Source organism: Embiotoca jacksoni, unplaced genomic scaffold (genome assembly GCF_022577435.1).
Source record: "Embiotoca jacksoni isolate LCO1_2020_lvr unplaced genomic scaffold, fEmbJac1.0.p SCAF_26, whole genome shotgun sequence".
NCBI lineage: Eukaryota > Metazoa > Chordata > Actinopteri > Embiotocidae > Embiotoca > Embiotoca jacksoni.
Genome location: NW_027185377.1, coordinates 5,834,664 through 5,848,888, shown reverse-complemented (window position 1 = coordinate 5,848,888; position 14,225 = coordinate 5,834,664). Strand labels below are relative to the sequence as shown.

Below are 14,225 nucleotides of genomic sequence, written 5' to 3'. Positions count from 1 at the left end.
CCCGTTTTAAGTTTAGCTTTACTGAGCAGCTACAGCCTCTGAAATACAGTAAAAAAAAAATAAATAAATAAAAAAAACGGCGAAAAAAAACCGCCTTTAAACAAATAAGCGTCCATTACCTCATTAGTTATCCTCTAGTTAGCTCCCTGCTCTGCACACCGTTCACCGACGTACTTGTCTCTGTCTGTTGCAGTCGTTTCTGTCAGTTGTTGTTGATTCTGACCCGCCAGGTTTTTTTTTTTTGCTTTTGTGGATGAATTCCTGAAGAAATACGACATTTGCTTTGGGGCCTCCACTTTGTTCCGCTGTTGTGGCGGATTGTCACGTAGCCCGCGACCCTTGACCTCTCTGTCTGACCTCCTACGTCATTTCCAGCCGGGCTTAAAGTTTGAAAACTAAAATCGAGTATTAATCATCTACTAGAGCCCAAAAAAAAATAGCATTAGAAAATGAACATAGCCTACAAAAATAAAATTAAAAACTATTTATTTATTCGTTTAATTTTCAACTTATCGTTGTAGCATGCAGGTCCTCTACCGTCCTCTAGGGGTGCTGCAGCACCCACTTTACGCGATCTTCCAGGCACTACAAATTTGCCAGCAAACAATGGATTGTGACAGCAAAACGCACTTTTACAGCAGTTAAACTTGAAATCAAATTAATTCTAATTAATTGCAAAAACATTAAGGTAGGAGGTTAAGTTTTCAAGGTACAATGACAATAAATTGTACAGTTCTCTGTCTTCACTATTCAAAACAGACTGCATATTAAAGAAGGTTGAACACAAAACAGTTGCCTACACGATTATGTCAATGCATTTATGCCTGTAAAATGGGTAATGCACTGCCATCATCTGTCTTAATTTCCTGCGTATATACTATATTAGTATAAACTATAATTTATATTGGTGTGATTGGTTTTTTTTCCAAGCAAAAAACTATATAATCATGCAATAGTGCTCACGTGTATATGTACCAATTACTGAACATCACTGCTATTGTAGGGTCATGGAATACAGACAGACAGATCTCCTGCAGACAGGACAACAAAAGATAAAACCGTGTAACAAAACAGCCCAGTGTGATCCTGTGTCCTGTGTATTTTTAAGATTATAGCCTAATCGTTTGCAGCTAAACAATGCCCTCTGGTGGTCCTTTCATATAAAAGGATAATTGACCAAATTGTCTTTTAAAATGAAATTCCACATAAATGTATAATTTGAGACTTAAATATTCACCTAGGCTTAAAATGTAGCGGTGCTGTAAAAATATTGTAATTTGGTTCGTTACTTAAAATTAAAGTTATTTAAAAAGTACAGAAAAATTAGTGTCCCACATGGATAATGTTTTGTTTTTTAATGCAAATCAAATCATTAAATTAATTCATTAAAAAAAAAAACAAGTTTTTAAACAGTTATTACTATTAAGGGTGCACTAAAAATCTAAACAAAACCTTGGCTACTTTTCTTAATTGGTAATTCTATTAATTTAAAAGTGTAAAAGTCCGGGTTGTAAAGCTATGAATTAATAATGAAATCTCAGAATAAAACTGCAAGGATAACTTAAATATGCTTTGACATTCAGTAACGGGTTTGGCTATGCAGAGCACAATACAAGTGTTCCTACTTTAAAATTCTGTTTCCATTCAGAAATTATTCTAAAGTACGAATTTAAGCATCAAAACCATGTGAAGAAGCACATCTCCACACTGCAGTCATATTTTCACAAAATATGGCGAATAATAGATATCAGCTCCTCCTTCAAGTGGGGGGAATAATCACACTAATTTGGGTTTAAAGAGTTGTTTTGTTTATTGATTGACAGTGAACTTGAATTTCGTATGTTTGGTTTACTTTAAAGTCTGGATTTTTGTCAGTATGTCAACACCGTTACAAATGACATCCCTTACCTCTCACTCATATCTATACTCGTGTCAATGGGTTTTTTTTTTTTTTGGGGGGGGGGGGTTATACGACGACTACGGAGCCCCTTTAGTGTGTTTATGCATCGATCAAATCGTCGCTTGACCGATTCCGAACCCCAACAGAAAAGGTTGTCAAGCCGTCTTGATACGAAGCTGGTGATTGGCCGCTGCGGGAGGAGAAAACAAAACGCGCGATGCGATTGGTCGAATTGACATTCTGTTCTTTTTTTTTTTCTTCTTCTTCTTCTTCTTCTTCTTTTCTCGCGATTGTTTCCCGTGTGGGTTAATGGCTCCTCCCGCTACAGACTGAGAACGGAGCTGGCACCGAGCAGTGAAAACGGGGGGGAGCTGCGCCGTGACACCGCGGAGAGAGCGAGAGAGAGGGAGAGAGGAAGAAAAAAAAAAAAAAAAACACGCGATTACACCCCAAATACCAGCGGGTTTTTGATCGCAGTTGTTTTGGGTGTATCGGGGGAGGGGGAAAAAAAAAAAAAAAAAAAAAAAAAAAAAAGAAAAGGCTGTCCGGGTGGTAGTGCGGGGTTTGAGGGCTAAATTTAGCAGCGGGCGGTCGAGGATAACAGTCTTTATTTCAACAACCAACTCCCCAGATGAACTCCGTCAGAGCCACCAACAGGAGACCCAGGCGAGTGTCGAGGCCGCGCCCGGTGCAGCCCGAACGGAACAACGGGGACAGAGGTAAGCCACGCCGCCGACAGCTAACGAATTTCGGACGAAGCGGGGTCTCGGGACGGCGGCGGCGGCGGCCTTCGCGTAAACCCTCCCCTTCCCTTTTTGCTCACTGCCCTGTCCAGAACTCACGAGAGACGGGCGGGTTCGGCAGGAAAACCCGAGGCTTCTTGCTCTGTGGCTCGGGCCAGGCCGCGCTTTGTTTGGCTTGAGTGATTGGGGACTAGCTAGCCGCCGCTAGCTTAGCTCACCAGGTTAGGTGGAGGTTTTGGCGGAGGGAGGGTGGGTGTCTTCGCTTAACGTAATGCGTATGTAGCTACACGGTCAACATTTTATTATTTTTTTTTTTAATGGCTCATATTCAGGTAAACCTCAAAGCTGGAGGCGCACACACACAAAAAAAAAAAAAGATCGACTTCGCACCGCTCCGAGCGCGATCTCCGCGGCGGCTCGGCCGCTTCGCATTCCCAGCTGTCACTACCGTTTCTGAGGGTGTAAATCTGCGGTGTCTTCGGACTGCCATTTTTTTTTTTTTTTTTTTTTTTTTTTTTTTTTTTTTTTTTTTTTGGGGTGTAACGTTAACAAAAACATTAGCAGGCGAATGGAGAGGAGGAGGAGGAGGAGGAGGTGGGGGGGAAATGTTAGCTAGCTGCCCCCCCCCCCCCGCCTCCTCCTCCTCCTCCTCCCTCCCTCCACCACCACCCCTTTAGCTTCATGAGGGCCACACAGATCAGCTGTGATTAGATGATACGGGTGTGATTTGGATGAATTCACCCGAGTCCATTTTGAAAGGCTGTAGTTTGAAGCTAATGCAGCCGAGCAGATCACGCCGATGTCCCCGTCCCCCCCCCACCACCTCCCTCCACCTTCCTTATTCTCGGAGCCCTTTGCTAGCCGTGGCATGATTTGTTTACACCGCGGATTTGCCAGCTACGCAGTTCAGTTTTTTTTTTTTTTTTTTAGCCCATTTAGCCGCACACACGTCTTGATCGACATCGTCCGCGGCTCTTAATTTGACAGCACCGTGAACGATGAGGCTCGGGAGTCATGCTCTCGTGTATGTGACCGGCCTCGAGACGTATGCAACACGGACTGATATCTGTTGGGGGGGGGGGGGGGATAACGGAACATGAAAGACTAGTGATGTGGCTGCAGGAGGTGGTGTGGGGGGGGGGGTGCATCTGCCATTATCAATCACTAACCTTTGTCTGCCATACCAACTATTAACCCTGGCTGTTAGCCTGCGCAGTTGGCATGCACCGTGCGAGCTAAATGTACACCATTGTGTCAGTAATGGCATGGAGAATCAGACTGTCAGGGGTTCACATGTTTTGCTGCAATCCCTGGAAACGCTACCCACTGCTTTATTTCTTCTGTTTTATTGCATGACCCTGCTCTATGTACTGTTGCTTTAATCATTTAAAATGTCATAAAAAAAATAATAATTGTGTGTGTGTGTGTATATATATATATATATATATAGAAAATGCTTTTTCTTTTCTATCTAGATGAGGAGGCTCCTGCAGCAGCCGCAGCAGAAATGGCTATTGAGGAGTCCGGTCCAGGTGCTCAGAACAGTCCCTACCAGCTTCGACGCAAGACCCTGCTTCCCAAGAGAACCGCCGCTGCCTCTGCCTCCGCCACCGCCTCTGCCTGCCCCAGCAAGGGCCCAATGGAGGTTAGACCGAAGCCCTTTCCTGTCTTATTTCGCTGCAGTGTGCATATCTGCAGACTGGAGTGCTTAAATGTGTGTGAATGACTAAGAATTGCAAATTAATTCCGTTCTCCTCTGAAGAAACAATGATTTCGTGACGGCCATAAATTTCCCACTTGATTACTTAATGCTTGGATCTTGGCATGAAGTTAACATCCTGCTTGCCCTCTCTTACAGGGAGCTTCCACTTCATCAACAGAGTCCTTTGGTCATCGAGCCAAGCGGGCACGAGTGTCCGGTAAGAGCCACGACCTGCCAGGTGTGTGTTAAATCTCTGCAGCTGGGCAAGGAGAGTGTTTTCTTTTTTAGTTAAGCTTTTATTGATTTTTTTTTTTTTTTTTCCTGTGTCTGCTGGTAAATCTTGTTTTTGTAATCCATTAAATTGCATGACTCCACAGAGCTTGAAGTGAAAAGATTCTCCTAAAACTTACATTGTGTGTGGGGGTGTGTGTTTATTTGTGTATTTTTAGCAGCCCCAGCAGAGCAATATCTGCAGCAGAAGCTTCCAGATGAGGTCGTTTTGAAGATTTTCTCCTACTTACTGGAACAGGACCTTTGTCAGGCCGCTTGTGTCTGCAAGAGATTCAGCCAGCTAGCAAACGATCCCATCCTATGGTCAGTGCCGCTGAAGAGATGGAGACTGTTCACTTCCTGTTTTGCATATCACAGTTATAAACAGACAGGCAACTGAAATTTGTTTTTATGTGTTGTTTGAAATTGTAGGAAGCGGCTATACATGGAGGTGTTTGAGTACACGCGTCCTATGATGCATCCTGAGCCGGGCAGGTTCTACCAGGTCAGCCCTGAGGAGCATGAACACCCAAATCCCTGGAAGGAGAGCTTCCAGCAGCTGGTGAGTTGCTCTTTCCATGTGAAAGATCGCGTTCCCAGAGGCACATCAATATCCTTGCATTGACCTCTTTGCAGTGAAATTCATGCAACTGAAAATAGGTAATAGGAAAAAAAAAAAAAGTGCAAAGTTAAAACGCTTTGCACGCACACATTGAACACATTAATTTTGTACAGAGAGAAATGGAAGCATAGCGATCACTTGACTCTATAACATGGACAAGCACTTGGGGAAATGGCTTTAAGCATTTATAATACAACGCATGCATGGGCGTAAGGCGATTAATCAAGTGTGACAGCTCCTGTCATGTATGTACATATATTATGACCTGGGCCCGTTGGATCCCTTTTGAGCAGCGCTTTTACTTTTCAAGTCCGATAAAACTTGAGTCAATAAGTGCTTGTGTTTGCTCTAATGTCATTATTTTCTGGAAACGCCAAGAAGCCACTCTGTTTGAAGAGCCGTTCTTTAGTATGTTTTGGACAAACGTAATGCCAAATATCTTTCAAAACATTTCTTCTTCTGCTCCTTTATTTGCCCACTCATGCAGCTCCGTTCAGGAGTTCCGTCTGGGGGTGAATGCTTTCAGTTCAGACAGACAGATCGGTTTAATATGTTAACATGATTACTATGTTGCTCCAAGCCCATGTCAACAATTGTTTGGGTTAAATTTGTTACTGTGGAGTTGGAGCTGCTCGGGCTAATGGGAAGCAAACCTTTTTTGCTTTATTTATTAGAATGCAAAGTGAAGACGAAACCGTGAAAGCAGTGATCGAAAGTGGAGTTCTATTTATAGTCCGTTAGTAGTTTAGTTTTTGCAAGTGTTATCAGCAGCAGTTGTTATCAGCAGCCTTGTCATTTGTTGTCAAGATATCTGCACATGTTGTTGCTCTGTTATGGTTGGTTTCATGGAGTCATTAGATGAAGCTGATGGATCACAAGCTGGTTAACAAGACAGGAAGCAGAAATATTTGTGCAACACAAAAGTAGGGTTTGTTTTTCAGGCTTTTACTTGTGAATAATTTGATAATTTCAGACATCTAAAAACTAAAACAAGAATCTCGAGCCAAAAAGGTCAAGAACCACTGATGTACACTGACTGTCTCTTTTTCCTTTTTTTTTTTATGGCACCTCATCGGGTCGCAAATTCTACTTTAGCTACTAATTTTTATTTTTTTTTCTCTGCTGAAAAGCAGTACAGTGATGCCCAGATTATATAAGAACCATGTGAAACAACAGCAACATATACTGACCTTGTGTATTTGTTTTTTCTGTGTTTCAGTACAAAGGTGCACATGTAAAACCAGGTTTTGCTGAGCACTTCTACAGTAACCCTGGCAGATACAAAGGCAGAGAGAATATGCTGGTAAGTTAAAACCCTGAGAAATCTTTCAGTACTTGTATTTTAGTACGGCTAATTTAAACATCTGCTTGTGTTGCCAATCTGCTTCCAGACTATTTGCAGGTGTATGTAAATTCTGCTTGAAAGTGTGTCCTATCTCCTGCAGTACTATGACACCATTGAGGACGCACTGGGTGGGGTGCAGGAGGCTCACTTTGACGGTCTCATCTTTGTTCACTCCGGCATCTATACAGACGAGTGGATTTATATAGAGTCCCCCATCACCATGATTGGTGCAGGTAAGCATGTTGGCTCCGCTGCAAAGTACTTAAGACATTACCTTGATGTCTCTGCCACATGCAATCAATATTTCTCTAAGGAAGGGGAACCACACTCGGCTGTGTTTTATGTCCGTGTGTAAATGAGTGTTTTCTGCTTTCCCCTCAGCTCCTGGTAAAGTAGCAGACAAGGTGGTGATAGAGAATACTCGAGACTCAACGTTTGTCTTCATGGAGGGCTCAGAGGATGCATATGTGGGCTACATGACCATCAAGGTAAACGTATATCTTGCTTTTTCCTCTTTTCAAACACACTTAAGGAATGGGCTCTTTTTATAGTCCTGTCAGAGTGCTCCACGGTTAAACTGTGTAGACTCGTTTATTATTCATTTACAGTTAAGGACGAAATAGTTATTTCTTTAATGGAAACTCCTGGGTTTCAGAGTGGCTTGAAGAAAATAGGTAAGCAAGCGTCCCGAATGTGTTTACCAACAAACATGGGCCTTGTAATGTGCTTATGGACTCCTGATAACAAAACCAAATGGTGTGATCATCTACAACAATTGTCTTTGCAGTTTTGGGAATTGAAAAAAAAATCAAGACAACCTATAAGAGATACGTTGTGTAGAAGTTTTAAAAGATTATAGCCTGAACCCCCCCCCCCAAAATGCATTATTGTTGTATTTTGTTCCGTGTCCAACAATCTTTCAGGTTGCTGATCTTCTGTTAATCAGCTGATATTTTTAATATTAAAGCTGGAGTTTATAATTTTGAACTGCGGGCTATGTTTCAGAGGCGAGGTAGTAGACACGTGGATGTATGTAGACGAGTGTGTGTGTGACTGAGTCTGGCCGTTTAATACCGTGTCAACTGCACCATACTCTAGAGCTATCTTTATATTGGACTGATGTGTGAAAGATGGGGGGGTTTTTTCAGCACAAAAGACTAGAAAACATCCATGTTATGTATTTGGTAGATTGTTATTGAGGGTAAAATCAGCTATAACAAATCATGCGTGTGATATCTTGTTTTGTTTCCAATCTGTCTAAAATCTTTACGATTACAAAAGGATCATGCTTCATGTGGTATCACGTTGATTGTTGTTTTTGTTTTTTTCGCCCTGAGAGATATCACCATTTCCTGAATGCCATTAGTGGCACTAATGCTTCCAGTGGGAAGAGTCCGGTGTGGACGTGGTGGGTGGACAGAAGCGTGATGTGTTGCCGGTGATCGTGGCCTCTGTCTGACTTCTGCTGCTCTTCTCTTCTCAGTTTAATCCTGATGACAAGTCAGCCCAGCACCACAACGCCCACCACTGTCTGGAGATCACAGTCAACTGCAGCCCCAACATCGACCACTGCATCATCCGCTCCACGTGCACAGGTATCTCACACGCCGACCTCTTGTTGCAGGGTGATGAGATAAACTCCTGAGTCGAACGCGCACCTTGTTTGGCACCTGAACCATCAGCTTCACAAAAGGAGACCGAACTCCTGTTCTTTCGTGAGTGCTTCCTGTTCCGAGTCACGACTTCGAAAAGCAAATGCAGTGTCCTACATTTTTGTCTATCACTAAATGATACCGTGCGTCCTACGGTGAGAGACGGAATCTGTCTTTCGTGTCTTGAACTAAAAAATAAAAACACCTGGAACAGCAGATTTGCTTTTCTTTTTTTTTTTTTTATTGGCAATTGTTTTTATTTTGATAGTTCGCGTTTAGCCCATTGCTCTCTCTGATTAAAAGAAAATGAGTTGTTGGATTGCATCGGCGGGACACCCGGAAAAAAATTCAGTGCCAATAATTTGTACAATATAACATTCATTGATACTTTGTATCTTTCAGCCCCAGTCATGTGACCTTTTGTTTATTTTTGTTAAGACCACGTATGATTAAATGTCACATCACATTTAGGATCAATAGATTGTATGTCTTGGGAGTGATTTATTGTCTCTGGAATCACTTTGTATCAAGATTGACCTTTTGGTATTTATGTTGGTAATGAGTATAGTGTTGGAGTCTTTCAAGGTGGCCACCACTAGTTTTGCCAGCACTGAAATGCCTGCATTCATTTGTATGTACGCGTTTCCCAGCAATGCCAGATGTCGGGTTGAATGTTCATCAAATTAGTACTAAATTGTCATTTCGCAGTAGATTCCACATAGTTTCACATACGTGTGGAAAGCATTTGATCCATCCGCCTGTAATGCTGTCAGAAAACGACGTGCATATAACATGTGACTAGATTTATGACGGTGGCTGTGTCAAGTTTCCGATCATTTTAAATTGATGAAAATGTAATATTCGACCCTTCGGGGAGGGTTATCACTTAGTTGATTATGGAAGTGACCCTTACGTGCCGGCCTTCCTGTCGTATGACCCTTCTGTCTTCCTCTGTGTTTCAGTGGGTTCAGCTGTGTGTGTGAGTGGACAGGGAGCCTGTCCAACCATCAAACACTGCAACATCAGCGACTGTGAGAACGTAGGACTGTACATTACGGACCATGCACAGGTAAAAAATAATAATAATAATAATAATAAATGTCCACCAAGATTTTGCCTCTGATTAACAACATGTTTTGTTGTTGTTGTTGTTGTTTCAGGGCATTTATGAAGACAACGAAATCAGCAACAATGCGCTAGCAGGGATTTGGGTGAAAAACCACGGTAATCCCATCATTAGACGTAACCACATCCACCACGGACGAGACGTCGGGGTGTTCACTTTTGATCACGGCATGGTAAATACTGTCACCCGCGTCACGGCGTACATTTCACCAGACGAAACGTCACAGGCCACCTGATCCGTCTTCGTCTCTGTGTTTTCAGGGTTACTTTGAGAACTGTAATATCCATAGAAATCGCATAGCAGGCTTTGAGGTGAAGGCGTACGCCAACCCCACGGTGGTGCGTTGCGAGATCCACCACGGCCAGACGGGAGGCATCTATGTCCACGAGAAGGGGCGGGGCCAGTTTATAGAGAACAAAATCTACGCCAATAACTTTGCTGGTGTGTGGATCACGTCCAACAGTGACCCGACGATACGGTGAGAACGCACTTCACAGAAGACGTCATTGGTAGTGAATCTAAAGAGTTTATTTCAAGACTGTTGCCCTTCTCTTTTTTCTTTTTCTTTTTTTTCCTCTTTTTTTTTTTTTTTTTTTTGTCCTTTTTAAATTCAGGGGAAATGCCATATTCAACGGTAACCAAGGAGGGGTGTACATATTTGGAGATGGGCGGGGTTTGATAGAGAGTAACGACATCTATGGTAACGCCTTGGCGGGAATCCAGATCAGAACCAACAGTTGCCCCATTGTACGGCACAACAAGATCCACGATGGCCAGCATGGCGGCATCTACGTGGTAAATACATTCTTCAGTTAACGAGCAGCAGGCGGATATGACATGTCTGTATGGCTTTCTTCTTTTTTTTTAATGTTAATTTCTTCCAGCAAAGTGATCATTTTTCAGATTTTATCAGCCGATCCTGCTTTATGTTTTAGCATGAGAAGGGCCAAGGGGTGATCGAGGAGAACGAGGTTTACAGCAACACACTGGCGGGAGTGTGGGTGACCACAGGCAGCACTCCTGTCCTGCGCAAGAACCGCATCCACAGCGGCAAACAGGTAAAACGCACACTTGACCACAATTAAAACATGGAGAGAGCCTAAATAATCTGATTAACGCCCTCATTTATGCTGTAACTGATTTAAATGTCTTGATTTTCAGCTAAAAAAAATGTTTAGCTCAGCTTTCCTGTAACAATATACATTTGTCAAAACCTGAAAAAAAAAAAAAACATCTTTACCTGAGATTTAATATCAAAGAAATTGAACATTTAAAGTTTTAAATTCAGGTTTTGGCTTCATAAGGAATCTGGTTTGTAGACACCATAATAGTAGCTTCTATTGTCATCTGTCGATTATTTTATTAATTCAGTGTCAGGGAAAGAGTAGATGTCATTTCCTGATCCTTTATAGCCCAGGTTATATTTTAAGATGTCTTATTTCGTTCAGAAAAGACAGATGAGACCATAAAATTTGAACGTGAACAGTAATCTTCTGTTAATGTCGTTATTCTTGGCAGCAGATTTTTCTGTTTTGTCCAACTAACTGTTATGGACTTAAAAATCAATAATTTGAACATCCCAATAATCAGACTTTGAAGTGTTTCAGTTCTCCACCAGTCTTTAGTGTTTTCTTCTTCGATATTGAATCTATACGTCTTTCAAGTATCTTGCTGTGTCTCTTTTATTTTTATCTCTTCTATTAATTCAATGTTTTCTTCATCCTTTTTGTCAGGTTGGTGTATATTTCTATGACAACGGGCACGGTGTGTTGGAAGACAATGACATCTACAATCACATGTACTCTGGTGTACAAATAAGGTAACAATCACCCCCCCTTTCAGCAGATTATTCAGTGATCATACTGAATATAAATCGGTTTCTTTAAAGCAGATCATTCTTTAGCGTGTTACGGGTTGTTGTAGTTGTCTTTTTTTTCCGACTAAGTTAAGAGCATTTCTGACAACCGTTGTTGGATCTCACCAGGACGGGGAGCAACCCAAAGATCCGGCGCAACAAGATATGGGGAGGCCAGAATGGAGGGATTTTGGTCTACAACTCGGGCCTGGGCTTCATCGAGGACAATGAGATCTTTGACAACGCCATGGCCGGCGTGTGGATCAAGACGGACAGCAACCCCACTCTGAGGAGAAACAAGATCCACGATGGCCGAGACGGCGGCATCTGCATCTTCAACGGAGGCAGAGGTCTCCTGGAAGAGAACGACATCTTCAGGAACGCTCAGGCCGGCGTGCTGATCAGCACCAACAGTCATCCGATACTCCGCAAGAACCGCATTTTCGATGGCTTCGCCGCAGGTTAGCCTCTTTAAAAAAAAAAAAATGGACTCCGCGCGAACGCAGATAACATCTCCGTTTATATCTCCTTTTGGTGCTGATGGAAGACTTCTCATTTGCGTCTCCAGGTATTGAGATCACTAACCACGCCACCGCAACGCTGGAGGGCAACCAGATCTTCAACAATCGCTTCGGAGGCCTGTTTCTGGCCTCCGGGGTCAATGTCACCATGAAAGGTAACGAGCCGCTTCGTGGGCCTATTAGCCCAGCCTGCTCATCGCCCGTCTGCTCACTAACCACCTTCTGCTTCATTGTCTGTTTCCGGTCTGTCAGATAATAAGATTCTGAACAATCAGGATGCCATTGAGAAAGCGGTGAGCCGAGGACAGTGTCTCTACAAGATCTCCAGCTACACCAGTTACCCCATGCATGACTTCTACAGGTAAAACTGAGTCGCATAAAAGGTTCAGAGCAGTACGGGTACATTCGAAGTAGAGCTACGCCGATTTGTCAGTTTACTCAACACTAATCTGCAACTTTAAAGATGTGGGCTTCAGCTGTAGGAAATTGTGATCGATGTTTTCGGAGACCAAACAATTCACCGTTTTAATTAAGAATTAAAAAAAAAAAAAATTGCAGATTAATCAACTCTGAAAACGGTAGTTGCCGTTATATTCTACTTCTAAGAAACTGTTCAATTTAAGAAATGGTTGAATGGACGATTAGTTAAATGACGATGAATCTGATTTGTGTTTCGTGTCTGCAGATGTCACACCTGTAATACAACGGATAGGAACGCCATCTGTGTTAACTGCATCAAAAAATGCCACCAAGGACATGACGTAGAGTTTATACGGCATGATCGGTAAGGTTCTCTCCAGTTTTTTTTTTTCTGCCTGATTATTTTCCATTTTTAATGTTTAATATGCCATATGTATGTTTTGTTTTTGTTTTTGTTTGTTTTTTTACATTAGAATGCATTGAGGCTTATTTGAAAGGTGTCTAACCTCTGATATGTGTCCGCTCCAGGTTTTTCTGTGACTGCGGAGCCGGAACATTGTCCAACCCGTGCACGCTGGCCGGAGAGCCCACACACGACACAGACACTCTGTATGACTCGGCGCCGCCCATCGAGTCCAACACGCTGCAGCATAACTGAAGGCGTTACACTCTCTCACATAAGCATACAAACACAATGCATTGCACACAGCCACACACACACACACACACACATAGAGACACACACAGTTACATACACACACATCCACTTGCAGCCATAAGGACCCCAGAGAGACTCTGTGATTGCGGCGCTCTCGGACAGTGAAAGGTGAAAAAGGCTGCAGAGGAAGCAGCTTCCTGCCGGCTGCAGTCAGACAAGCTGCAGTGGGAGGCAGACTCCACTAGAGGGAGCAGTGGAGCTGAGGGTAGACTGACAGAACGAGATTCCTCACTGGAGTATTTCTTATTGCAGTCTGTAAAACAAAGAGAGGACGAGAAGAGAAAGGTCACGCGGAGGGGATTTCGACGATGGCTCGTTACCCTTTGGCAAAGTGAAGATCTCCCCGGTGTTAATCCTCAGCTCCCGACCCACTTCTTCCTCTTCTCAAGAACTGCTGTCAAAGAGACTTCCTGCTTCCTCGCAGCTGCCATCCCTATTGGCTTCCCAGACTGTTGTAACCAGGCAACAGATGGGCGGATGTTGCTCTGTTGTGTGTGTGTGTGGATAAAAAAAAAAAAAAGCAAGATTGTGTGTGTGATGGAGCACTTGGGCTTTTTTTTTTTTTTTTTTTTTTTTTTTTTTTTTTTTTAAATATGTTCTGATCAATGGATTTTATTTCAATGCTTTCTCATGTAGTTTTGTATTTTCAAGCAAAAAGCTGACTGTATTTGAATGTCTTTTATTTTATTATATATTATTATAATTATTATTATTTTTGTTTGGTTAGCGTCCCTCCTCCCACCCCGACACCCCAGCAAACTGCAGTAACTCAAACGTCCCAGTGTTGAAGTTCTTTCTGTGAAAGAGAATCTCGTTTAAACACTAAAAACCCTCTCCAGTATATTAGCTTCAAATGGCAGGTGGAGCGGCTCCACAGTTGTATAAAGGTGTGTGTGTGTGTGTGTGTGAGTAAATGTGTGTCATGTACAGTGCAAGTTGTGTGTGTGTGTGTGTGCGCGTGCGTATGTATGTATATGTTTATAAGTTGATGCAGTCAGTGTTTTGTGGAGAGGTTTCAATAGGAGGCATCAGAGCTCCTGTGAACTGGAACAGAAGAGTCCATCTGCAGTCCCCCTCCCGTCCTCCCCCTGTCCTCCCCCCGTCCCCCTGTGTATCGTGGTGACTGTGGCTCCTCATGCAGCCTGAATCGTATGCATGTACCATAACATCTAGACTTAATATATTGTGAAGTATTCAATAACCATTATGTAGATGCTAGTTGGAATTCAAAAAGGGGTATACTTTCTTAGAAAGACAAAAAAAGAAAACAGGAAACTGGCCATTTCTAAGAAAATAAAACTTTATTAGATCACAGGTGTCTTGTCTTTAAATTCACTTGCTATAATGAGAG

General features: G+C 42.7%; 1 protein-coding gene across 4 annotated transcripts; it reads left to right on the top strand.

Moving 5' to 3' along the window:
* The first annotated feature begins 2,188 nt into the window (after window positions 1-2,188).
* Window positions 2,189-14,186, top strand: fbxo11b (F-box protein 11b). 4 transcript variants are annotated; one of them, XM_069160333.1, is made up of 20 exons: window positions 2,189-2,619; window positions 4,119-4,288; window positions 4,502-4,562; window positions 4,798-4,939; window positions 5,048-5,177; window positions 6,457-6,540; window positions 6,683-6,815; window positions 6,964-7,070; window positions 8,066-8,177; window positions 9,197-9,303; window positions 9,395-9,532; window positions 9,621-9,838; window positions 9,975-10,155; window positions 10,296-10,418; window positions 11,094-11,179; window positions 11,345-11,676; window positions 11,784-11,891; window positions 11,989-12,097; window positions 12,422-12,520; window positions 12,685-14,186. In XM_069160333.1, exons 1-20 carry the CDS (start codon window positions 2,532-2,534, stop codon window positions 12,812-12,814), a joined length of 2,658 nt encoding a protein of 885 aa, XP_069016434.1. In that variant the 5' UTR covers window positions 2,189-2,531; the 3' UTR covers window positions 12,815-14,186. The 4 variants fall into 4 exon arrangements, with proteins under 4 accessions (XP_069016434.1, XP_069016433.1, XP_069016432.1 ...); XM_069160332.1 differs by having other exon boundaries at window positions 4,795-4,939; XM_069160331.1 differs by having other exon boundaries at window positions 4,502-4,583.
* Window positions 14,187-14,225: the final 39 nt, after the last annotated feature.

Bases quoted from the DNA above. Each gene is read 5' to 3' on its own strand.
- fbxo11b (XM_069160330.1), top strand. From the start codon at position 2,532: ATGAACTCCGTCAGAGCCACCAACAGGAGACCCAGGCGAGTGTCGAGG. The intron at 7,071-8,065 runs GTAAACGTATAT...TTCTCTTCTCAG, and splicing joins TGGGCTACATGACCATCAAG to TTTAATCCTGATGACAAGTC. The intron at 11,892-11,988 runs GTAACGAGCCGC...CCGGTCTGTCAG, and splicing joins GGTCAATGTCACCATGAAAG to ATAATAAGATTCTGAACAAT.